The 23888-nt window shown below is 46.0% G+C and overlaps 1 protein-coding gene across 4 annotated transcripts; it reads left to right on the forward strand.

Annotated features, from left to right (window-relative positions):
* Positions 1-142: 142 nt before the first annotated feature.
* LOC113917976 (cytochrome P450 4F6-like) lies at positions 143-23291 on the forward strand. Of its 4 annotated transcripts, none has more exons than XM_027586090.1 (13): positions 143-182; positions 631-829; positions 4972-5116; positions 6780-6833; positions 6927-7054; positions 8469-8590; positions 9366-9636; positions 9972-10038; positions 10233-10362; positions 19753-19886; positions 19968-20032; positions 20197-20279; positions 20688-23291. In XM_027586090.1, exons 2-13 carry the CDS (start codon positions 632-634, stop codon positions 20863-20865), a joined length of 1575 nt encoding a protein of 524 aa, XP_027441891.1. In that variant the 5' UTR covers positions 143-182; position 631; the 3' UTR covers positions 20866-23291. The 4 variants fall into 4 exon arrangements, with proteins under 4 accessions (XP_027441891.1, XP_027441893.1, XP_027441890.1 ...); XM_027586089.2 differs by having other exon boundaries at positions 159-182; positions 474-829; XM_027586092.1 differs by lacking the exon at positions 631-829.
* The last annotated feature ends 597 nt before the right edge of the window (positions 23292-23888 follow it).

Below are 23888 nucleotides of genomic sequence, written 5' to 3' on the forward strand. Positions count from 1 at the left end.
CTGGTTTCTTTGTGTATCCCGCTGGCTCTGTTCTCAGGTCTTGGGCGGCTGCCAGGTGGGGAGGTGGCAGACAGGCTTGCCGCCATTGGCTGACCCAGCCAAGCCCAGCCTCCCCCAGTTCGAAGGTCAGGGGCCAGGGACAAAGACCAGCCCGGAGGAGGTGTGTGGAGCTCCTGTGGAAGGTGACCGACTGGGGCTGGCAGGGTTGAGCGTGTTCCTGTCTGGAGGGGGGGTGGGGGGGAGCACTGTCTTGGGGGGGGAGGGAGGGAGCACTGCCCAGGCAGAAGTGGCTCCAGGAATCCAGCCGGCTGGGGGTTGGTCGTTTCCTTGTAACCGGATCTCCTGGCAACCTCCCACTGATTGAGTTTGGGTGTTTTTTCATAAGTTTCTCTCTCTCTCTCTTTCTTCCTCCTCCACCCGTCTCTCCCTCTGCCTCTTCCTCTGGAATGCCCCGTGTTCACCTCCCCCCTCAGAGCCCCCATTTGCCCAGTTCCCCCGCGCTCACCTTCCCTGCCCCTCCCTGTCCCTGTCCCTCCCATCCAGCCCCCCCATTTGTGAGCAGTCCAGGGAGCTCACTTTCTGCCCCACTGCTGGGTCTCAGGGGCTCCCCCTCTGTCCCCTGTGCCCCAGGATGTCACAGTGGAGCCTGTCCTGGCTGGGCCTGGGGCAGCCGGCCGCCTCCCCGTGGCTGCTCCTGTTGCTGGCCGGGGCCACCTGGCTGCTGGCCCGCGTCCTGGCCTGGAGCCACCGCTTGCATGACATGTGCGGCCGCCTCCGGTGTTTCCCGCAGCCCCCAGGACGGAGCTGGTTTTGGGGCCACGTGGGCCTGGTGAGTGTGGGTGGGACATGGTCTGGGCCATCAGGGTGGATGGACTTCCCGAGGGGCCGGGAGTGGGGATCAGGGGTTGGGCTGGGGTCTGGGACGCAGTGAAGGGCTGCACGAGCCGGGTCCCCCGGTGCCCCCACAGTCTCCCCAGGGCCACTGTCCAGGGTTCACTCCCTGCCTGGCCCATTTTTGTTGGCCTCAGGCCAGCAGGTGCTCCTGTCTGGGCTTGGGCTTCCCCACAGGAATCAGCTACGACTTCTGCCCTCCCCTCCCGCCATGGGGGCACAGCTGGGCTAGAGGAGAGGTGTGGGCTGTCTGTCTCTCTCCTCCCCTTCCTCTTATGTAATCTTGCCGTCCACCCCCAAAGTATATCCGTGGGCCCCATTGCTCAACTTGGATAAAAGCTGACCACTTCCCCTTTCAGAAGGAATCACTCTGGCCTTGACCTTAATGGCCAAACTTACTTCATTTATTGCCCCCATTTGGACAATCTTCACCGTCTCCAGCCTGGTTCCCACCACCATCATGCTTCCATGAGATGACCAGGACCTCATCCCCAGCCAGAAGCAATCTGGCCTTGCTGACCACTGACTGGCCCTGAAGCTCCTTGTTCTCTGGGTTTTAGCATTCTAGCACACCGCCCTCCACTGGGCTCCCCTGGGCTCCTCCTTCACCCCACCTTTCCATGTGGGGAGCCCTCAGGGTTCTAACCCTCCTTCCCTCTTCTCTGGCTCCCCAGGCCATCACCTTACCCCCGGCTCTGACCCCCTAAGTGGGCCACATGGACTTCTTCCACAAGTGAATTACAAGTTCAAGTCCCAGCTTCCCCTCCTTAGGTGGGGTCTCCTAAACACCTCATTCCACCAAGTCAAAACCCGAACTCAGGTTCCCTCCCCAGTCCTGCCCCACCCCAGGCTTGTCCACCCTTCCTTCGCCCACTTCGCATACTTTGGGGCCCCTGGCCCCCCTCTTTCCTCTTCCGCAGTCTGGTCCTTCAGCACAACCAGACGTGCTGCCTCCACAGCCTCTCCTCAATCTGTCCCTTCTCTGCAACCTCCTGCCACTTCTCCTGCCACATCCACTGGTATCTTTCTCCAGGAAGCCCTCTCTCCAACTCCTCAGGCTCCTCATTGCCGCTCTTGTCCCCTGTCATCCTTTCTCTCTTGAGCCCTGGAGACATTTTTCTGAAATTTAGCTTTTGTTTATACCTCTATTTGGCTGAAAATCATTCTATAAGACTGCCCATCATTCTGAACATAGAGACTAAGTGTTGTCAGGCCCGCTGCATACCCTAGATACTCCAAGCTCCTGCTTCTTTCCTCAAAGAGCCAAACCCTTTCTACCTCGGGGCCTTTGCTCCTGCTGCTCCTTTGCCAGGAAGGGCTTCCCGTCCTGCAGCCACTGGGTCGATCTCTCCTTTTCATCCCATTTTTCAGCTCAAGTGTAACTTCTCCAAACCTCCCTTGACTTCCCCCACTAGACCTGGACCTCGGACTTGGTCCTGCTTAAGCTTAAACAGTCACTTGTCCAATTATTAGTGAGTTATCTCTCTCTCCCACTAGACAATAGCACCGGGGAACAGACATATCTATAATGCCTAGCTCAGGAGCTGCATGGAGTTGGCCCTTAATAAATGTTTGATGATGTCATGGCGAACGCCATGTCCTAGGTTTGGGTGAACTTACCATCACTCTCTTGGTCATCCAGTGCCAAAGGGATGGGCATCCAGCTCCTCCCCTCCCCTCTTGCAGACCAGCTCATTACAGGACAGGATGTCCCAAGATCATCCTGAAGGTTGCTTAAAATTCTAGGTCTTGGAAATTTCTCAGCAAGCCCTGGAAGTAGCAGGAAATGTTATCAAGTTACTGCAGTTCAACGCCCCCCTCTAAGAGCTTGGCTGTGGAAACTGCTCTGGGTCCTCCTCTCTCTGCTAGTCCCTCTCGCTGTGTGCGTGACCTCAGCTGAGTCACTGTCCCTCTCTGGGCCAAACTCATCAAGTGTCCCAGGGTCCTTGGGGATCAGGGAGCAGCCAAAAAGGTAAAAATGCCTTCTGTTCACCTGCCTGGAGCACCTGGGATTATTTGTCAGGCCAGCATGGGGCATCCTGGAGGGATGGAGAGACACTGGAGAGGATGCGTCCCCAGGAGCTGACCATGCCCCATTTCTCCTTTTGGGGCACGTGGCCTTGGTTTCTTCATTTGTAAATGGCATGACTGATGGGAAAGTCCACAGATGCAGGGGAGATAGATAGATAGATAGATAGATAGATAGATAGATAGACAGACAGACAGACAGGATGCTCTATGCACAGCCTGGCAGGCAGTATGGGCTCATAAGTGGGAGCTGCCCTTTTGACTGATGAGCAGAGTTCACATCTGTCCCCTGGGGTCTGCCAGGGCTGGAAGGTCTGCAGACCCTTCACCATGTGAGGAACTGGGGGCTGTATACACTGGCCAACACATAACAGGATGTGGGAATGAGCCCCAGTTAGAAGTCCTGAGACCACCCTGCTGACCACAAACCTCCCCCATGGGGACCTCGCTGAGTTTGGAACCACTCCCAGGAGAAGAAAAATCTGACTTCTCAAGCCAAGGTCGGCCTCTCTGTGGGCAGAGAGCATGTCTTCTCCCTGTGACCTGGGATGTACTCTTGGGATGTGGAGAGGCCTCCAGGACCCTCCTGTTCCCAGAGGAAGGGAGCAGGAGGAAGCAGAGATTCCCTCCATCCATGCAGAATCTGGACACCCTGTGCACTATAGAGGCTGCAGGGGGACCTGCCGTGGTTCCTTCTGGGGAGGTGATGGTCCCTTTCTTGCTTGTAGACCCCCCACCCCGCAGAGCAGGGCTTAAGGGTCATAACTCAGCTGGTGGCCACCTACCCCCAGGGATTTATGTTCTGCATAGGCTCTCACTATTTTTTGCAATCCTGACATTGCCTGATCTGTCACCATGCCACAGGTACCCACCTGGAATACATGGTGGTGGGCCCTGTAGTAGCATCTGGGGGCCGCAAGCCCCTCCTTACCAAGCTTCTGTAGATCCCAAGGCCCTTCCTGCTCTCGGGTGCCCTTGGTCATTTCTTTCTTTCTGCACACTGCTTCAGGATGCTTGGAGAGACTCTGCCCCAGGCTCTGTCCTGGAAGAACCCCAATCTTGGGCACGTAGAACTAGAGACAACCCCAATTCTGTGTGGTCAGAGTGGGTCTGAGGGAGAGATAGGGGCTGGGGGGAATCCAGGGGGAAGAAAGCCCTCTGCTGTTAGGGCAGGCTGGAAGACTTCTTGGAGGAGGAGTCGTTTGAAGTGGGTCTGGAATGATGGGTAGGAATTTTCTTTTAAGAAAAAAAGATAAAGTATATGCTGTGGAGAGGAAGAGCCCACTCAAAGGCCTGGAGGGGACAGAGCGAGCACCTGGTTTTTGAGCAACAAGGAGTTCAGTGCAGTGAGAGCAATATTGATGAGAGGAAGGGGAACGGTGGGGGGGGGGCACAGCAGAGCTAGCAGGGGAAGGGGATTTATTCTGAGGGCTCTGAGGAGCCATGGAGGGTGTGGAGGTGAGGAGGCACAGACTCAAGGAGTAGGAGAGATGGAGAGAGAAATAGGGGTGAAGAAAGAGGGAGATACAGAGAAAAAGTGAGGGAGAGAGAGGACATACAGAGAGTGTAAAAGAAACATACACATATGCAGATGCAAACACATACCATCTATCATCAATCCATCCATCTCTCATTTCTCTCCATCTGTCCTTTATCCATCCATCCATCCATCCATCCATCCATTTTCCATTCATCCATTATCTATCTGCCTATCTATTTATCTATCTATCTATCTATCTATCTATCTATCTATCTATCTATCTATCTATCTGTCTAGCTATCTATCAACTACCTAAAGAAAAAGATGAAGAGAGTGAGGGGACAGGGAGAGACTTATAGATAGATAGACACATGAAAGAGCAACAGACCAACAGAAGGAAGCTGACTTAGTGAGATATAGAAGTGTAGACTAATAATGCGGGCAGAAGGGGGAAGTGGGGGAGGGGGTTTGGTGGGTGGAGGGTTGCAATGGGCAGTTGTGAGCTTCTTGGTTCTCCTGCTTGACCTGGCTTCATCCTCCCACCCATCCTTTCCCGGCCCTGCCATCCCCAGGTGAAGAGCAATGAGGAAGGCTTGCGGATGATAGAGGATCTGGGCCACCACTTCCGTGATGTTCACCTCTTGTGGATTGGGCCCTTCTACCCTGTCCTGAGACTCGTCCACCCTACCTTTGTTGCTCCCCTGCTCCAGGCCCCAGGTATCTCTCCCAGGAGCCCCAACCTAGCCACTCCCCTGCCCCTGCTCCCAGTTTCCCACCCCTGGACAGACCAGGTTGAGCAGGGAAATGGGCAATGTTGACGGAGACCCGCCATTAACCTGCTGGATGACTCTGGGCAGGTCCCTGGCTCTCTCTGGTTGCCAGTCCCTTTCAGTTTTGAGTGGTGGAAATTCAACACTGTTGGTCTAAGTAAAGAAAGTGAATCTGTTGACTGAAAAATTGAGAGAATGTTGTCTTCAGGCATGGTTGACATGGTTGGATCCAGGTCTTCAAAGAGTGCCACTGGGAATCTATCTTCATCTTGTAGCTCTGTGTTCCTCTCTGACAGCTTCATTCTCATGCTGATAAAGATGAGTCCAAGAAGCTCAGCTCCCGTGGAAATGTGAGCTCATTCTCTGCAGACCCAGAAAAAGTTGCAGGATTCCTTTACATTGGCCTGACCTGGGTCACAGGGAATAGTTCTTCCTCTAGTCACAGAGACTTGATTGCTGAAGCTTAGGGTCATATGCTCAGCTCTGGAACAGAGGATGGGGTGGCATGGCCACTCTCCTAACTACTTGGATTGAGAGTGGAGGAGGAACGAGATGCTAGTTCCAGAAGGGGATGAATGCTGGGCAAGTAGATACCACGGATGTCCATCCACCAGCATCCCCGCTAGGTTGGCATTTCCTGGGTGAGGAAGCCAAGACTCAGGGGGCATAATAACTTCTGAAGGCCACACAGTGTGCTGAAGCTTCCCTCTTCTGTGTATTCTTGCTGCTCTAGCTGCCTCTGCTGGGAGGGACTCTAAGCTGGAAAGGGATTTGGGGTGTGAAGATGGCCAGAGTATTGTGGGGGAAGATCTACCAGACCTCAGGGTGGTCAGCTGTGTCTGGTTGGCCCTGGGGGGCTGGTCTAGAGGCAGAAGGGAGCAGTGGCAGCTCTTTGTGGTGGATGGGCTCATCATCTGAGGGTGGCAGCATCCTTTGGTCTCTTTAAGGGCATAGGAACCCCTTACCTAAGTATTTAATGGCCAGTATGGGGTGGAAGGGGATACTGAGGAAGGCTAAGTCACTCCTGGGCCATGTTTGGGACATTAATAGGACCTTTAAGTCCTGTCTGGGACCATCTGTAGGACACACTGAGGTCGTGTCAGATGGTCTTTGGGTCCATGTCAGAGCATGTTGCGTCCTGTCAATGTGTGTTATGCATGTTGTTTCACGTTAGAACATAGCCCCAACACATGGTGTGGCCATGTCAACTGTTGCAGGAAATGTCAGGGGGCTCTGGGACAGATGAGGTGTCCTAGGTCCCTGTAAAGGCATTTTGTAGAGTGCTGATTTGTGTTCGGGTGTTTTGAACGTGTTGGACCAGGTAGGAGCCATGTCAAGGCATGTTGGGGTGTGTTGTGCCATGTTAGGGTGCATCTAAGTACATCTAAGTGTGTCTGCAGGCTCTGCGTTTGTTCTGCTCTGTGCCACAGCCTGGTCTGGTCCCCCTTCATCTACCCACTCCTCTCTGTTTTCTCTGCCCTTGTTCCCATTCCTGCTATACTGGGCTTAAAGGGGGTATGCAGACCCCTGATTGGGATCCTCCACCTCCCAACAAAAAGCCCCTCCCCACCTCTTCTGCATGGCCCCTGATGGTCTATCTCTTTTGTCAGCCACCATCATACCCAAGGATATGTTTTTCTACAACCTGCTGAAGCCCTGGCTGGGTGAGTAACTGTGGATGAAGGGGGTTGGGGACAACCTTGGGGTCTCAGAGGAAGGCACTGCCCTTGTCCATTCCTTGTGACTGCCTCTACTAGGGGATGGGCTCCTGCTGAGTGCTGGTGACAAGTGGAGCCACCACCGCCGTTTCCTGACACCTGCCTTCCACTTTGAAATCTTGAAACCCTATGTGAAGATTTTCAACAAAAGCGCAGGCATCATGCATGTGAGTTCCTTAAATCCAGGGTCCCAGCTGGAGCTCTGGGAAAAGGGGAGTAGCCTCAGACACATATGATCTGGAGTCCTGGCTTGGCTGGATGGCTTTAGGGCCATTCCTTTTCCTCTCTAAGCCTCAGTTTCCCCATCTGTAAAATGGGGGAGGGGATAAGCCATTCCTAAAGGGTGGTCAAGATGAGGTAATGGAATCATGATCCTGGCACTTAGTAGGTGTTCAGAAGGTTTTAGTTTCTAGTCTGCCTCACTGAAACTCTGTAAAATTCAAGACACTAATGATGAAGATTGTATAATAGCTCTTTCTGCATAGCATTCCACCTTAAAATTCACTGGTTTGAAAGAATGTTTGTTGTTGCTCCCAAGATGATGAGTCAGTAGAGTAGTTCTTATCTTGGCTGGAGTCACTCACATGTCTGTGGTCATGGCTGGGTTTGGGAGACAGCTCTGCTCATCCAGGCTCAGCTCTGCTGCATGTTTGGGCCACTGGTCGAGGATGGCTTTGGTGGAACAACTGGATTCCTGCATTTGTCCCTCATCCTCCATAGGCTAGCCTGAGCTTGATCACATGGTGGAGGCTCCAAGAGAAAGAAGAGAAACATGCAGTACCTCTTGAATTTTAATTTCAGAACAGGCAACTATGACCTCCACCTTCTTCTGTTGGCCAAACAAGTCCCACGTCCAGCTCAAGAGCTGGAGAAAGAGGTTCTACCTCCTAATGGAAGACCTGCAAAACCTCATTGCAAAGGGTGAAGGTATAGGGAAGGACAAAGGAATGGGGACATTATTGCAGCAGTCACCCACCACTATGATAATGATGAAGATGAGGATGGTAGCTAACAGTTATTTAGCACTTGCTGTATACCAGAAATAATGCACCAGTTCTATTGCATATGTTGTCTAATTTAATTTTCACAACCATATGAGGTAGAGATGATTATTATTGCCTCATTACACGTGATGAAATTGAGGTTGAGAGAGGTTAGAGAGCTTGCCCATGTTCAGCTAGCAAGTGAGCTAATAAGTGGAGCTGGGATTCCAACCTGATTTGTCTGACACCAAAGCAAGTCATCTTAACTCTTACTGAAGCTTTGACAGGTAGATCCCAATAAGTTTTGACAGGGGGAAGACAATGAGTTGACCAAGACCAAAAAGAGTATAGGAGGCAGAGGCAAGATTTGAACTCAGGTCTCCTGACTCCCAGCCGTGGGGTCTTTTTTTTTTTTTTTAATGGATTCTTAATAGTAACAGTTTCTACTCCCTCCCAAGCCTGGTCTTTCCTGGAGATGGGTACCTGGGGTGGAGGATCAGAAGGCTGGGTCTGGGGGAGTCCATCTTGGTGGCTGGGGCTGAGGAGGAGCTCAGGGGAGGCAGGTCCCAACCCCGGATTTGCCCCTTTCTGTGTCCAGGCCAAGTGGCAGTGCCTGGCCTTGGAAGGCAGCACCCATCTAGACATGTTTGAGCACATCAGCCTCATGACCCTGGACAGTCTGCAAAAATGTGTCTTCAGTTTTGACAGCAATTGCCAGGAGTGAGTCTCTGCCCTGGGCATGGGAACATGAGCCATAGACCCAAGGGAGTAGATGGGGAATGGAGGACTGGTCAGCACAATCAGAAGGGACTTCCTGGAGGAGATGGATCAGAGCTAGACATTGAAGGACAAGGAAGGGAAAGAGAAAGAGTGATCCTTTCAGGTAGGTAGAAATGTTTGATAAAGGCCAGGGGGCCACAATGAGCAAAGCATGTGCCACAGTGAGGAGCCACCTTGGGAATGAGGTTGGAGGGCTTGGCAGGGTCTTTATCTTAAGGACATTCAAAATCCAGACAAAGGCATATGAACTTTATCCTGAGGTTTCCAGGGAGGCATGGAAGGTGTTTGAATAGATGAGGGTCATGGTCAAAGCTGTTCTTGGACATCTGACTCTAAAGAAGACCAGCTGTCATATAGACACAGAATTCAAGGGGACCATGGAGAGGAGAAGGCTTGAATTTGTTGGAGGAAATGGGGCAGATTTGGGAGAAACTAAGAAAGAATGGGCAGGGTCAGATATTGTGTAGGAAAGAGGGGAGACGAGCATGATGCCCAAACTCTGCCCTGGGGTCTGGGACATGAGGCCGTTCATAAAGGTGGGATGTAGAGGGAGAAGCACGCCTGGAGAACACTTTGTTTTGAATAAAGTCCAGGGGGCTATGATGAGCAAAGCATGTGCCACAGTGCTTCTGGGTTTCTGGTTGGAAGGTGCTCTTAGGGTTTCATGTGGGTTAAGAAGCTGTTTCTTAAGGTTCTCTCTGGCCTGGCCCTGCAGGAGTCCCAGTGAATATATTGCTGCCATCTTGGAGCTCAGTGCCCTTGTGGTGAAACGGCAGGAGCAGATCTTCCTGCACATGGACTTCCTGTACAATCTCACCCCTGATGGGTGGCGCTTCCGCAGGGCCTGCAACCTGGTGCACAACTTCACAGATGCTGTCATCCAGGAGCGGCGCCGTGCCCTCATTAGTGGGGGTTCCCATGACTTCCTCAAGGCCAAGGCTAAGGCCAAGACTTTGGACTTCATTGATGTGCTCCTGCTGGCCAAGGTGGGCTTCCCTGGGATCAGAATTCAAGAGATAGAATGGACCTTGACTTCAAATGTCACATGGAAGAACTTGGACTTGACCCACAGGGTACTGGGCAACCATGGAAGGTGCTTGAGGAAGGGAGAGATGGGTCAGGGATATGTTTTGACACTGTAGAAGGCTGCCTGAAAGGGATAAATAAAAGGCTGGAGACCAGGGAGGAGACCTGTGGGGTGGGCTCTAGAGATGATGAGGGACAGATCCTGCTTTGTTGTTGGAGTGTGAGGGACTGTTTCAGATTAGACTTAGACACCCTCAGAGCTGGTGTGATTCAAGAGGTCTTGCCCTTTCTCCAGGATGAAGATGGAAAACAATTGTCAGATGAGGACATCCGAGCTGAGGCTGATACCTTCATGTTTGAGGGTGAGCATCCCAGTGTGGGACTATGGGTCAGAGGCAGGGGTCTGTCCAGTCCCAGGAACTTGGTAGGTAGGCCCTGGACCACCCCATCCCACCCCATCCTCCCCATCCACCCTTGAGGGCCTTAATTAAAGGCGCTGTCCACCCTCTGGTGCTGAACAAGCCCAGAGATGCAAGCCTGTCTGGCTGCCTCTCAGGCCATGACACCACAGCCAGTGGCCTCTCCTGGGTCCTGTACAACCTTGCAAAGCACCCAGAGTACCAGGAGCGCTGTCGGCAGGAGGTGCAAGAGCTCCTGAGGGACCGTGAGCCTCAAGAGATTGAATGGTGAGTACAGGTCATCATGGTTTGTTCCTGAACCCCTCTCATTGGCTCTGCTCCCAAGCTGGGGAGAGGAAATAACTTTTTGTTAATTCTGTCATTATTGTTTCCTGGGAATAGGAGCAGAGCCTAGAGGCAGGTTGGCACACAGCCTGGAGAGCAGGGAAAGCTTGCAGGCTTATGCAACAGAAAGATCTGAGTGTCCACATTTATTGCCCTGCTTACTTGCTATGTGACTTTAATAAAATCAGTTCCCTATTCTGAATACCACTTTTCTCCTCTGTAAGTGGGGGTGGGGCAGGGAATCTTTTCTACAGGGCTGCTTGGTGAACTGTGACAGTGTGTTTAGAACAGATGCCATCCAGCATGTGTTCAGTAAATGAACTTCTCCCCTCCCTTGCTTTTCTGTCTGAAGTTGCACGTTTTCCCCAAAGATCCTTACTCCCTTTAATTTTTGCTTTTATATCTAATTCCCACCTAACAATCTATTGCAGGGAGTCACAAGAGGTCTTGGGGGGTGGAAATTTACCCATCTCTTTGTTCAGTAAACGTGTCCACACTGCTTGCCCTCTCCCAACTCCATGTCTAGACCCATTCGAGTCTTACCTGGGCAAGGCTTGCCCTCTCCCAACTCCATGTCTAGTCCCATTCGAGTATTACCTGGGCAAGGCTGGGGCAGTTAGGAAAGAAGGTGGGTGAAGCTGGGTAGTGAAGCAGAAAGAGTAAGAGTTTGACTTCCTCTTTGCCGATTCGGATGCCTTTTATTTCTTTTTGTTGTCTGATTGCTGTGGCTAGGACTTCTAATACTCCGTTGAATAGCAGTGGTGATAGTGGACATCCCTGCTGTGTTCCTGACCTTAGGGGGAAAGCTCTCAGTTTTTCCCCATTGAGAATGATATTCTCTGGGGGTTTTTCATAGATGGCTTTTATGATATTGAGGTATGTACCCTCTATCCCTATACTCTGAAGAGTTTTGATCAAGAAAGGATGTTGTATTTTGTCAAATGCTTTTTCTGCATCTATTGAGAGGATCATATGGTTCTTGTTCTTTCTTTTATTAATGTATTGTATCATATTGATTGATTTGCGGCTGTTGAACCAATCTTGCAGCCCAGGAATAAATCCCACTTGGTCGTGGTGAATAATTCTTTAAATGTACTGTTGGATCTTATTGGCTAGTATTTTGGTGAGAATTTTTGCATCCATGTTCATCAAGGATATTGGTCTGTAGTTCTCCTTTTTGATGGGGTCTTTGTCTGGTTTTGGGATCAAGGTAATGGTGGCCTCATAAAATGAGTTTGGATGTTTTCTTTCCATTTCCAGTGTTTGGAACAGTTTCAGAAGAATAGGTATTAATTCTTCTTAAATGTTTGATAGAATTCCCCTGGGAAGCCATCTGGCCCTGGGCTCTTGTTTGTTGGGAGATTTTTGGTGACTGCTTCAATTTCTTTAGTGGTTATAGGTCTGTTCAGGTTTTCTATTTCTTCCCGATTCAGTTTTGGTAGTTGATACATCTCTGGGAATGCATCCATTTCTTCTAGATTATCTAATTTGCTGGCATATAGTTGCTCATAGTATGTTCTTATAATTGTTTGTATTTCTTTGGTGTTGGTTGTGATCTCTCCTCTTTCATTCATGATTTTATTTATTTGGGTCATTCTCTTTTGTTTCTGATAAGTCTGGCCAGGGGTTTATCAATTTTATTAATTCTTTCAAAGAACCAGCTCCTAGTTTCATTGATCTGTTCTACTGTTCTTTTGGTTTCTATTTCATTGATTTCTGCTCTGATCGTTACTATTTCTCTGCTTCTGCTGGGTTTAGGCTTTATTTGCTGTTCTTTCTCCAGCTCCTTTAGGTGTAGGGTTAAGTTGTGTATTTGAGACCTTTCTTGTTTCTTGAGAAAGGCTTGTGTTGCTATATACTTCCCTCTTAGGACTGCCTTTGCTGTATCCCAAAGATTTTGAACAGTTGTGTTTTCATTTTCATTTGTTTCCATGAATTTTTTAAATACTTCTTTAATTTCCTGGTTGACCCATTCATTCTTTAGTAGGATGCTCTTTAGCTTCCATGTATTTGAGTTCTTTCTGACTTTCCTTTTATGATTGAGTTCTAATTTCAAAGCATTGTCATCCGAAAATAAGCAGGGAATGATCCCGATCTTTTCGTACTAGTTCAGACCTGATTTGTGACCTAGGATGTGATCTATTCTGGAGAATGTTCCATGGGCACTAGAGAAGAATGTGTATTCTGTTGCTTTGGAATGGAATGTTCTGAATATATCTGTGTGATACATTTGGTCCAGTGTGTCATTTAAAGCCCTTATTTCCTTGTTGATATTCTGCTTAGATGATCTGTCCATTTCAGTGAGGGAGGCGTTAACGACCCTTACTATTATTGTATTATTGTCGATGTGTTTCTTTGATTTTGTTATTAATTGGCTTATGTAATTGGCTCTTCCTATGTGAGGGGCATGAATATTTACAATTGTTAGATCTTCTTGTTGGATAGACCCTTTAAGTAGGATGTAGTGTCCTTCCTCATCTCTTATTATAGTCCTTGGTTTAAAATCTAATTTGTCTGATATAAGGATCACCATCCCAGCTTTCTTTCAATGTCCATTAGCATGGTAAATGGTTTTCCACACCCTCACTTTCAATCTGAAGGTGTCTTTGGGTCTAAAATGAGTTTCTTGTAGACAGCATATTGATGGGTCTTGTTTTGTTTTTATCCAATCTGATAGCCTGTGTCTTTTGATTGGGGCATTTAGCCCATTTACATTCAGGATAACTATTGAAAGATAGGAATTTAGTGCCATTGTATTGCCTGTAAGGTGACTGTTACTGTATAGTGTCTGTGTTCCTTTCTGGTCTATGTTACTTTTAGGCTCTCTCTTTGCTTAGAGGGCCCCTTTCAATATTTCTTGTAGGGCTGGCTTCATGTTTGCAAATTCCTTTAGTTTTTGTTTGTCCTGGAAGCTTTTTATCTCTCCTTCTATTTTCAATGACAGCCTAGCTGGATATAGTATTCTTGGCTGCATATTTTTCTCATTTAGTGCTCTGAATATATCATGCCAGTCCTTTCTGGCCTGCCTGGTCTCTGTGGATAGGTCTGTCGCCAATCTAATGTTTCTACCATTGTAGGTTACAGATCTCTTGTCCTGAGCTGCTTTCAGGATTTTCTCTTTGTCTCTGAGACTCATAAGTTTTACTATTAGAAGTTGGGGTGTTGACCTATTTTTATTGATTTTGAGAGGGGTTCTCTGTGCCTCCTGGATTTTGATGCCTGTGTCTTTCCCCAAATTAGGGAAATTCTCTACTATAATTTGCTCCAATATACCTTCTGCCCCCCTCTCTCTTTCTTCTTCTTCTGGGATCCCAATTATTCTAGTATTGTTTCATCTTATGGTATCACTTATCTCTCGAATTCTGCCCTCGTGATCCTGTAGTTGTTTATCTCTGTTTTTCTCAGCTTCTTTATTTTCCATCATTTGGTCTTCTATATCACTAATTCTCTCTTCTGCCTCATTTATCCTAGCAGTTAGTGCCTCCATTTTTGATTGCACCTCATTAATAGCCTTTTTGATTTCAACTTGGTTAGATTTTAGTTCTTTTATTTCTCCAGAAAGGGTTTCTCTAATATCTTCCATGCTTTTTTCAAGCCCAGCTAGTATCTTTAAAATCATCATTCTGAACTCTAATTCTGACATCTTACTAATGTCCGTATGGATTAGGTCCCAGGCAGTTGGTACTGCCTCTTGTTCTTTTTTTTTGAGGTGATTTTTTTCCATCTTTTCATTTTGTCCAGAGGAGAATAGATGAATGAGAGAACAAAATGCTAACAGGGTAACAACGACCCAGGAAAATATACACTAAACAAATCAGAAGAGACCAGAGCTCCTACCATTATCACAGCATGGTGATTGAGGGGAAACTCCCAACTCCTGGCTTCTCTCTTCCAGAAAGTGGTCGCTTTTCTCTTCAGAGAGTTGCTGCTATTCTTTTCTTCGATCTCCTGTTGAATTCGTAGGTCTTCAGAATGGTTTGATCCCTTTATAGCTGAATTCCTGGGACCAGACGAAATTTAGGTCTCCTACTCCTCTGCCATCTTGCTCCTCCCCACTCAATTCAAATTCTGAAAAGTCAGATATTCTTTTTTTAAAATTTTTTATTGTTATGTTAATCACCATATATTACATCATTAGTTTTTGATGTAGTGTTCCATGATTCATTGTTTGTTCATAACACCCAGTGCTCCATGCAGAATGTGCCCTCTTTAATACCCATCACCAGGCTAACCCATCCCCCTACCCTCCTCCCCTCTAGAACCCTCAGTTTGTTTTTCAGAGTCCATCATCTCTCATGGTTCATCTCCCCCTCTGACTTACTCCCCTTCATTCTTTCTCTCCTGTTATCTTCTTCTTTTTCTTTTTTCTTAAAATATGTTGCGTTATTTGTTTCAGAAGTACAGATCTGTGATTCAACAGTCTTGCACAATTCACAGCGCTCACCGTAGCACATACCCTCCCCAATGTCTATCACCCAGCCACCCCATCCCTCCCACCCCCAACCACTCCAGTAACACTCAGTTTGTTTCCTGAGATTAAGAATTCCTCATATCAGTGAGGTCATATGATACATGTCTTTCTCTGATTGTGAAAAGTCAGATATTCTTATTAAAAATATCTGTAGCTACAGGGGCAACTGGAGGTGGTGAGCTGGAGCCTGGGGGCCAGGGGGCAGATTTGGGGCCAAGGACTGAAGGATGCCGAGGAGATGTTGGACCGAACACTTTGGAGGTAGTGCCCTCAACTTCAAGGCTTTGCTCAGCAGAGAAGTTCTGTGAAGTGGAGAAGTGTTTTTGTGCTTCTCCCAACTTCAAACAATTATACGCTTGGTAAAAATTTAAGCAGTATGAATTGGTTTACAATGGATATAAGCCTTTGTCTTTTTTTCTTTCTCAGCTCTATTGAGATATAGTTGACATATAATACTGTGTAAGTTTAAGGTGTAGAACGCAAGGATTTGATATATATTGCAAGATGAGTAAAAGGTTAAACTCTTCTATTATTTCACATAAGCCTCTGTCTTATGCCAGCACCACGATCCCATCCCAACCTTTGATAGTTTCCTGTGTCCTTCCAATGTTCAGTCTATGCCCACATGTATCTGTCCACCATCTCTTTGCTCATTCAGTTTTCTTTCTACAACTGAGAATATACATAGAACATTCAGGCATGCACGTTGACAATATAATTTCCAGATCTTTCATTTCTTTTCAGGATACAAATTTTGAGAAATTAATTTGAATTACAAAATCAATAATGGGAAGAAGACTTTTTATTTTTTCTTGCACAAAATGAAACACAATGGAGAAGTTAGGTTCATCTTTGTTGCCCTCCCCCAAACCTATCAATCCCCTGTCTCCCGAGGGGCTTCTTTTTTAAAAAATTTTTTTATTGTTATGTTAATCACCATACATTACATCATTAGCTTTTGATATAGTGTTCCATGATTCATTGTTTGTGCATAACACCCAGTGCTCCATGCAGAATGTGCCCTCTTTAATACCCATCACCAGGCTAACCCATTCCCCCACCCCCTCCCCTCTAGAACCCTCAGTTTGTTTTTCAGAGTCCATCGTCTTTCATGGTTCGTCTCCCCCTCCAACTTACTCCCCTTCATTCTTCCCCTCCTGAGGGGTTTCTAGGGACATCAATTTGTCATATGTCCTTTCAGACTTTTCTGAAATTCTTAGAGATATATATTTATATAATTATTATAGTTTAATAGAAATACATGCCCACACATTTAGTCACTTGTTTTTTTCACTCAATATTATGTCTTAGAGCTCCTTTCTGAGTGCTATATAGGATTGCATAAATTATTCATCTCACCCCTCTGTTGGGGACATTTATGAGAAGATTTGTAGTTATGATAGATATTGCTGAACTGCCTTTCAGCATCTCTGTACTGATTTACCTCGCAGTGTGTGTCAGGACTAGTGAGCCCTATTTCCTCCTTTTTGATAGCTGTATAGTATTCCATCACATGGATGTACTATGATTTATCTAAACATTCCTGTCAATGGACATTTGTAGTTTGGGAGCTTTTGCTATAATAACATGATGTAGCAAACATCCATGTACACTGATTTTTGCTCACATGTGTGGATGTCTCTCCAGAACAAATTTCTAAAAGTGGTGTTGCTGAATCAAAGACCATTTGAGTTTTCATAATTTAATTAGCTCTTGGCAAATCAACTCCTACAGATGGCTTTTCAGAGTGCCAATTTCCTCACATCCTCACTGACAGTGTGTGTTATGAAACTTTACAACTTTTGCCAAGCTGGTAAGTGAATAAAATACTTTGTTATTCTAATGAACATCACTTTAAGTATGGGTAAAACTGAGCACATTTTCACATGTTTATGAACCATGAATATTTCTTCTTCTGCAAAGCATCAGTTTGCATAATTTGTCCTTTTTACCTTGAGTTTTTTTGTTTTTTTCTTACCGATTTATAAGGACTCTTTAAAGAGAATTAATTTCTTTTCTGTTATGCAAAAATTATTTCCCAGGATGTCTTTTGACTTTATTTTGGTTTTCATTCATTTCTTTGTAATCACATTTATTAGCTTTTTTTTTTTTTAAGATTTTATTTATTTATTTGACAGAGAGAGACACAGTGAGAGAGGGAACACAAGTAGGGGAGAGGGAAAACCAGGCTTCCCACGGAGCAGGGAGCCCGATGCGGGACCCCATCCCAGGACCCTGGGATAATGACCTGAGCCGAAGCAGACGCTTAACCGACTGAGCCACCCAGGTGCCCCTTATTGGCTTTTTTATAGCTTCTGTTTTTTTTTTTTTTAATGCTTGGAAAAGCTCTTCACACTCTAATGCTAAACTATAAAACTTGTTTATTTTCTTCTAATAGATTTATTTATTGAAAAATGTTATTGAACCTAAATTTTATTTAATATTTTTATTATTATTTCTTACATTTAATCTTTCTTCCATATTAAATCCATACTGGTATAAGTGCTGAAGTGGGAATCTATTTTTTCTCCAAATGGCTAATTATTTCAACAGAATTTGATACATAGTTTGTATTTGTCTTAGGATTTTAAATAATAGCAGCTTTACAATAAACTAAATTTGTTCATATATTAGGGTTTATTTCTGGACTCCATTCTGTACTATCTATTTATATATTCATACATAAGCACTAAGCAGTCTTCATTATCATATTAAAAACATTTTCATACTTGATAAAGTTGGTTCTATCTTATTACTTTGCATTTACATTTTTTCTTGCATTTTTAGTTTTTTCATTTGAACACTATGATTGGATTGGGTAGTTTGAAAAATACTCTTGACAGTTTTAATCTCTTAGTTATTTGGGCATCAGGTGTCAAGGATGAAGTTAACCGTGGCCCTTTATTCATGACTAATTATCATCATTTTTTTGGGCAATACTTATTCCCATTCAGTCCAATTCTCTACTTCCAGCACTCCACCAATATGATTCTAGAGCATTCAATCGACTTTTATTTGCATAATTTGTTGTTTTGGGTAGATGTATTTTAAAATTCACAGATATGTGTTATATCACAGATCTCCTGCTTGCTCTTACTTTTTTCAGAAACAGCACTATGACTTTATTAGAAATCCCTGGTTCTATGTTATGTTTAGGTTATTGCTTTGAACTGTCATATAGAATGTCTCTCTACAATCCTTTAGAGTTGAATATCCAGGAGGTTTCCATCTCATTACTGCAATGAACATCTTGGTGTGCGTGTCTTTATCTACCTGTCTGAGAATTTCTCTGGGTTCTATGCCCCAGGAGCCAGGTTGGTAGGTCATAAAACACACATTGCCTTTCCTTGACCACACTGATGCCTTCTAGAGTGGTGGCTCATGTTCATACTGTCACTATCAACGCATGAGGTCTCTCTACCCCTATGCCTCAGCTACTTAATCCTCACCATCACCCATCTTGTTAATTCTCCCCTCAAATAGATGTGAGGTAATATCTCATTACTAGATAATTTCCATTTCTCTCATAACTGGCGACTTTGAGCTTCTCTTCATGTTTTAAATCTCTGAGTTTGAGCTCCCATGAATTCTTAGATCTTGTCCTTTGTCTGCTTATCTCTTGAGTCCCTGTCATCTCTCTTGTTGATTTGCAGGAAGTCCTTGTATATTCAAGATATCGTTCTAGATCCATATATTTAGTGCAGATAATCTTCTGTAAATCTCTCATCTGAATGTTAATTTGGTCCAAGGTGTCTTTGTTAAACAGAAATCCTTAATTCTGTGCAATAGTTTTCCTTTTTTTCCCCCCTGTCTTCCAGTTTATGTTTTGGGGGTTTTAAGAATTCCTTCCTACTCATAGGTCCCAAAGATGTCGTCTATGTAATATCTTCTTTAACTTTATGGTTTTACCTTTCAAGTATAAGAGAAGACTCCATCTTCATGTAGAGTGCATGATAATCCAGTTCTTTTTATTTCCACATCATCAGTTGTGTGAACCATCCATTGTTCAGGGATTGTGGGGCCTCCTTTACCAGATGCTACGTTTTCAACTATTCATGTGCCGGTCTCCGAGCTCTCAATCCTATCCCATGGGTCTGTTTTCCTGTTCTTGCAACAGTGCCGTGCTGTTATTTTATTTTATTATTACCATACTTTTATAATAGGTCTTAATATTTGGTAGATGAATTCTCTTTCTTCGATCTTTTATTTTTAAATTGACATAGCTCTTTTTTTCTTTATTTTGTTATGTTAGTCACCATACAGTACATCATTAGTTTTTGATGCAGGGTTCCATGATTCATTGTTGATGTATAACATCCAGTGCTCTATGCAACACGTGCCCTCCTTAATACCTGACATAGCTCTTGAAGTTTATTTTTTTTCAAATTGAGTAAGATTACTGAGTTCAAAACAACAACAACAACTTGATTTTCCTGGATTGCCTTGAATATATCAATTAACTTACAAAGAATCTACGCCTTTATAATATTAGGCCATCCCACCTTAGAGTGTGGGTCTTATTTGTTCAAATAACCTGTTAAGTCCAGTATATATATTTTTTCCTTTTCAGCTAATTGTATACCTTAAAAAACTTTCTTATGCAAATGTATTAACACTTTTAAGGATACCCCGTGAATGTTGTGCTTTGCTCAGAAATGCTTCTAAAAATACTAGGCTAAATTTCCTTCTAGTGACTTTTGTGTTTTTGATTTTCTAATGCTTAAATCTTTGGCCCATCTGGAATTTATTTTGGTATAGAAGTGAGGGTCAGAGCAAGGTGGGGAGAGGGTCTCCAGGGGCAGCAGGATGGCTGGGGGAGTCTTTGATTCGATCCCTGGATAATTGTTGGGGGGCTTCCTTAGGGATGACCTGGCCCAGTTGCCCTTCCTGACCATGTGCATCAAGGAGAGTCTGAGGCTGCACCCCCCCGTTACAGTCATTGCCCGCCGCTGTACCCACGACGTCGGGCTCCCTGATGGCCGGATCATCCCCAAAGGTGTCCACAGCATCAGGGGGAGGAGGGTGGCGGTCCCATCCGCTGAGACCTTATCCTGACTGTTTCTCTTCTCCCCCATAGGGAGCATCTGTGTCATCAGCATCTTTGGGATTCATCACAACCCGTCTATCTGGCCGGACCCTGAGGTGCTTCCCTCCCTCTTCTCCATCCGGCGACCCGACCAGGGGGCGGGGTCCTGACCAGGGAAGTCAGACACTGCCCCTCCACTGTATCCACATCTGTCTTTTCTAGCCTTGTCTGGGTATCTTGAGAAACCCCACCCAGCAGCCCTGCCTCTCTCTGCTCCCAGGTATACAATCCCTTCCGCTTCGATCCAGAAATCCCCCAGAAGAGGTCTCCCCTGGCTTTTATTCCCTTCTCCGCGGGGCCCAGGTGAGCGCAGCAGGCATCCCAGGTGGGAATGTCGTGGTGAGGGCAGGGATCTGGGACTGAGAACCCAGACATGGCTGTGGGGGCAGGAAAGGGGGGAAATTGAGGATGGCTCTCCTTCTCTCCCCTCTTCCAGAGGTTAGAGGTAAGGGTCTGGGGAGTGGAGGTTGGGTGGGTCTAACAGGGGCTCCTCAGTGTGGGCAGAGCCCCTTCCCCCTGTCTGCTGGCCTGAGTTCAGGGCTGGGGTCTGGGCCAACCTCAGGGGATAGGCAAGCCCACATGGGGGTCCCAGACATGGGTTAGCCCTCTTCTGGATCCCTGCGGGCAGGGCTGGGGGTCTTGGGCCAGGTTCTGGGCGCGTTGGGACCTGCTGGGTCCCTGGCGAGTCAGAGACGCCACTTCTGCCCGCAGGAACTGCATTGGGCAGACGTTCGCCATGACTGAGATGAAGGTGGTCCTCGCGCTCACGCTGCTGCGCTTCCGGTTCCTGCCAGACGAGGAGGAGCCGCGCCGGAAGCCGGAACTCATTCTGCGCGCAGAGGGTGGACTTTGGCTGCGCACGGAGCCGCTGAGCGCGGGGTCCCAGTGATTTTGCAAGCTCCTGGCTTGGGATCCACCCAGAACCTACAGGCCTTGCTTTGTGGATTCCCAGGAATGAAACTTTGCAGTCTCCTCTGCCAGAGCCTCATTGAGAGCTAGCAGGGGTGGGCGAGGCGGGGTGGAGAGGAGGCCCAAGACCCTGAGAGCCTTTCCAGATGACCACAGGCCCCCATGCTGATTGCTGGTTCTACCAGAGCCCAATCAGGGAGTTTATCCTGTAGGCAATAGGGAGCCATGGGAGGTGTTTGAGCAAGAGAGGGACCAGGGTTACGGACTGACTTAAGGGCATGTTTGAGGCTCTGGGTCACAGAGGAGAACCCATAGTGGCACTACACTCTGATCACCCTGACCTCTGTTCCTACCTAATATACCCAAACTTACCTCAGAATCCTTCACTATGTCAATAGTTACTATGTTTACTTCAACAAAGCAAATATACTTTATCCTGTGTGCCTAATCATTGCGGTCACTGTATCTGTTATATAGTCTGTTGTTTTTGCTCGTTTTCACTGGTAGGGTCGTCGTTCTTGTGTGCCTGGTTATCTTTGCCTGACTACTGGGTATCATATTTGAAATAAGATTTGCAGAATTTGAAGAAGGTAGCTTTCTCTAAGGAGGAGGTCTTGGAGCCTTGCTGATTGAAGATTATGTTAAATGAAGTTCAAGACTTGTGGTGGCCAAGATCAGGAAGGCAGTTTAAATTCTAGTTGAGATCACACAGGCTCCTCCACTCCTCTCACTCTGAGGGGTGTAGCTTTTTGAGGTCTCCACTTATGTAAGGAGGGTCTTCTCACAATTTCTCTTTCTCATATCACTATAGGCCTTGATTTTTCTCCCCTGACCATGAAGCCATCAAAACAGCTTCACATTTTCCTGACTTGAGAAATGTCTCCAGGGCAAACGTGTAATTGATGTTCATTTAGCTCTAGGCTTCTAGTTCATTTGAGTGGTGTCTTTGTAATTCTTTACTATCTTTTCTGGTCATGTATTCATTTAAGAAATTGGAAAAGTATCCAGCTGTGAGAGTTGTTTTTTAAAAATTGAAAGTTTAATCCAAGTAACCTAGCTTGTCATTAGTGGGAACAGGAAGTCTCAGTTGGAATTTTAATGGTCATGATCCAGTTATTACTCCACTCTTGAATGTATTGAGGGTGAAAATTGCCTTTAAGTGCACAGATTCCTGGACCACAAAAAAAGCTCACATCAGGGCTTGAGGGAGAGGACAGCACATCACCCAGAGACCCTGGAACCTGGGCTAAATGGAGGGAGCTGGTGCACTTTGAGGTTGACTCCCCTAGGGGTGTTCCTTGTATAGGAAGAGGAGTACACATTGGATGCTTTGGTAGTCAACAGGATGGATGGTGTCGGAGACTGCTATGTATCCTGATGTTCCTTTTTGCCTTCCTGTAATCCTTAGGTTTTTGTTAGGTGCATGGCAGGCTGAAATACAGATAGCATTTGAAAACTTTTCTTGAAACTAGATTGGCTAAATGAGTATGCCCTGTCCCATGTGGAAAAGTTAAAGAGTACCTGGTAATTCTGGAAACTCTGCTGGAGAGAAAGCTGGACATTCTCTGTTGAGTTTCCCCTTTCTTCTTCTCTGTTTCTTGGGGTGGTGTGGGTAGCTGGAGCTCCCTCTTGGATTAAGAGGACAAGACCACTCTTTAGGAAAGGTGGGGCAGATAACTAAATGCAGTGAGGGTCCGATGACCCTGATCCAGCGCACCTTGGAGTTGTATTACCAAGATCACAATCCCAGTCTGCTATTTCCTAGCTGTGTGGGTTGGGGAAAATTGTTGATCTCTCTGAGCCTCAGTTCCGTTACCATATAGTAATAGCCACCTTACTACACTGATGGGGAGATTGCATAAGCAAGCATGTGCAACATCACTGAGTCAATATCTGGTAAGCATCAGTAGTCAGTGAGGGTTAATTTGTTCCCTTCTGTCATCTTTTTGCATCACGTTCTGAAATTTAAAAAGCTTTAATCACAGAAGTTAAATTTAAGTATTGGTGAATGTGGCAACCTTCTGTTGAAGAAAACTATCATTAGAAGACCCAGTTAGTTGTAAATATCCATAGTTACCTCAGAGAAACTCCAAGGGCCTTTGATGGCAAGCTGGTCTTGGAGCTAGGAACTGGAAAAAAAAAAGATTTTTTTCCCCCTTGAGAGGCATGAACCTGCCTTCATTTTTGCTTAAATGTTTCAAGATGTGGAGATCATGTGCGTCCCAATAGTGAGGTGGGGAGTTGAACCGCTTCCTTCAGCACCTGGAACAGTGGCTGCCCCTGGACTCCTTCCTCTCAGGCTGTAGGAGCACCCCCCTGGGGTACAGTGTCTAGGACCTCAAAACCTTTCTGAGGCCCACAGATTGGGGGCCCTGGAGGCTTACAGACTGCAAAATATGACAGGAACATTGCAACATGAAATGAATAAATATTTAATGTATTGTAAGCTGAAAATCACATGTGTTTTTCTTTGCCAAGTTCTTAATTAAAATATTGTCCGTATTCCCAAAATGATATGTCTTCATAGGAGAAAACACAAAGAAGAAAAAGTAAGAAATAAAAATCATTTTATATCCATAATTCACACATATCAAAATAATCATAGTTCATATTTTCTCACATATACATCCAGTTTTTATTAATATATATAATCTTTATACAAGTAAAACAATGTTATTTATATCTAAATGTATTATATTTACATGTAATTTTCTGTTTAAAAATGCTGTTTTACTGGCTAATAAGCACATGAAAAAATGCAACATCATTGGTCATTAGGGAAATGCAAAGCAGTGCTTCATGTGATACCACTTCATACCCACGAGGATAGCAAGAGTCTGAAAAAGGGAAAATAAGAGGTTTGGTGAAGATGTGGTGTAGTTGGAACCCTGACCCATTACCGGTGGGAACGTAAAATGGTGCAGCCCCTGTGCAAAACATTTGGTGTTTCCTCAGTAAATTAGACATAGAACTATCATATGAGGCACTGATCCCACGCTGAGG

Source organism: Zalophus californianus, chromosome 1 (assembly GCF_009762305.2).
Source record: "Zalophus californianus isolate mZalCal1 chromosome 1, mZalCal1.pri.v2, whole genome shotgun sequence".
Classification (NCBI taxonomy): domain Eukaryota; kingdom Metazoa; phylum Chordata; class Mammalia; order Carnivora; family Otariidae; genus Zalophus; species Zalophus californianus.

What these genes read in the sequence shown, in the direction of transcription:
- LOC113917976 (XM_027586090.1), top strand. Translation starts at nt 632, where the DNA reads ATGTCACAGTGGAGCCTGTCCTGGCTGGGCCTGGGGCAGCCGGCCGCC. An exon ending in CCTGCTGAAGCCCTGGCTGG is followed by an intron (nt 6,834 to 6,926) that starts GTGAGTAACTGT and finishes TGCCTCTACTAG; the next exon opens with GGGATGGGCTCCTGCTGAGT. An exon ending in TGATACCTTCATGTTTGAGG is followed by an intron (nt 10,039 to 10,232) that starts GTGAGCATCCCA and finishes GCTGCCTCTCAG; the next exon opens with GCCATGACACCACAGCCAGT.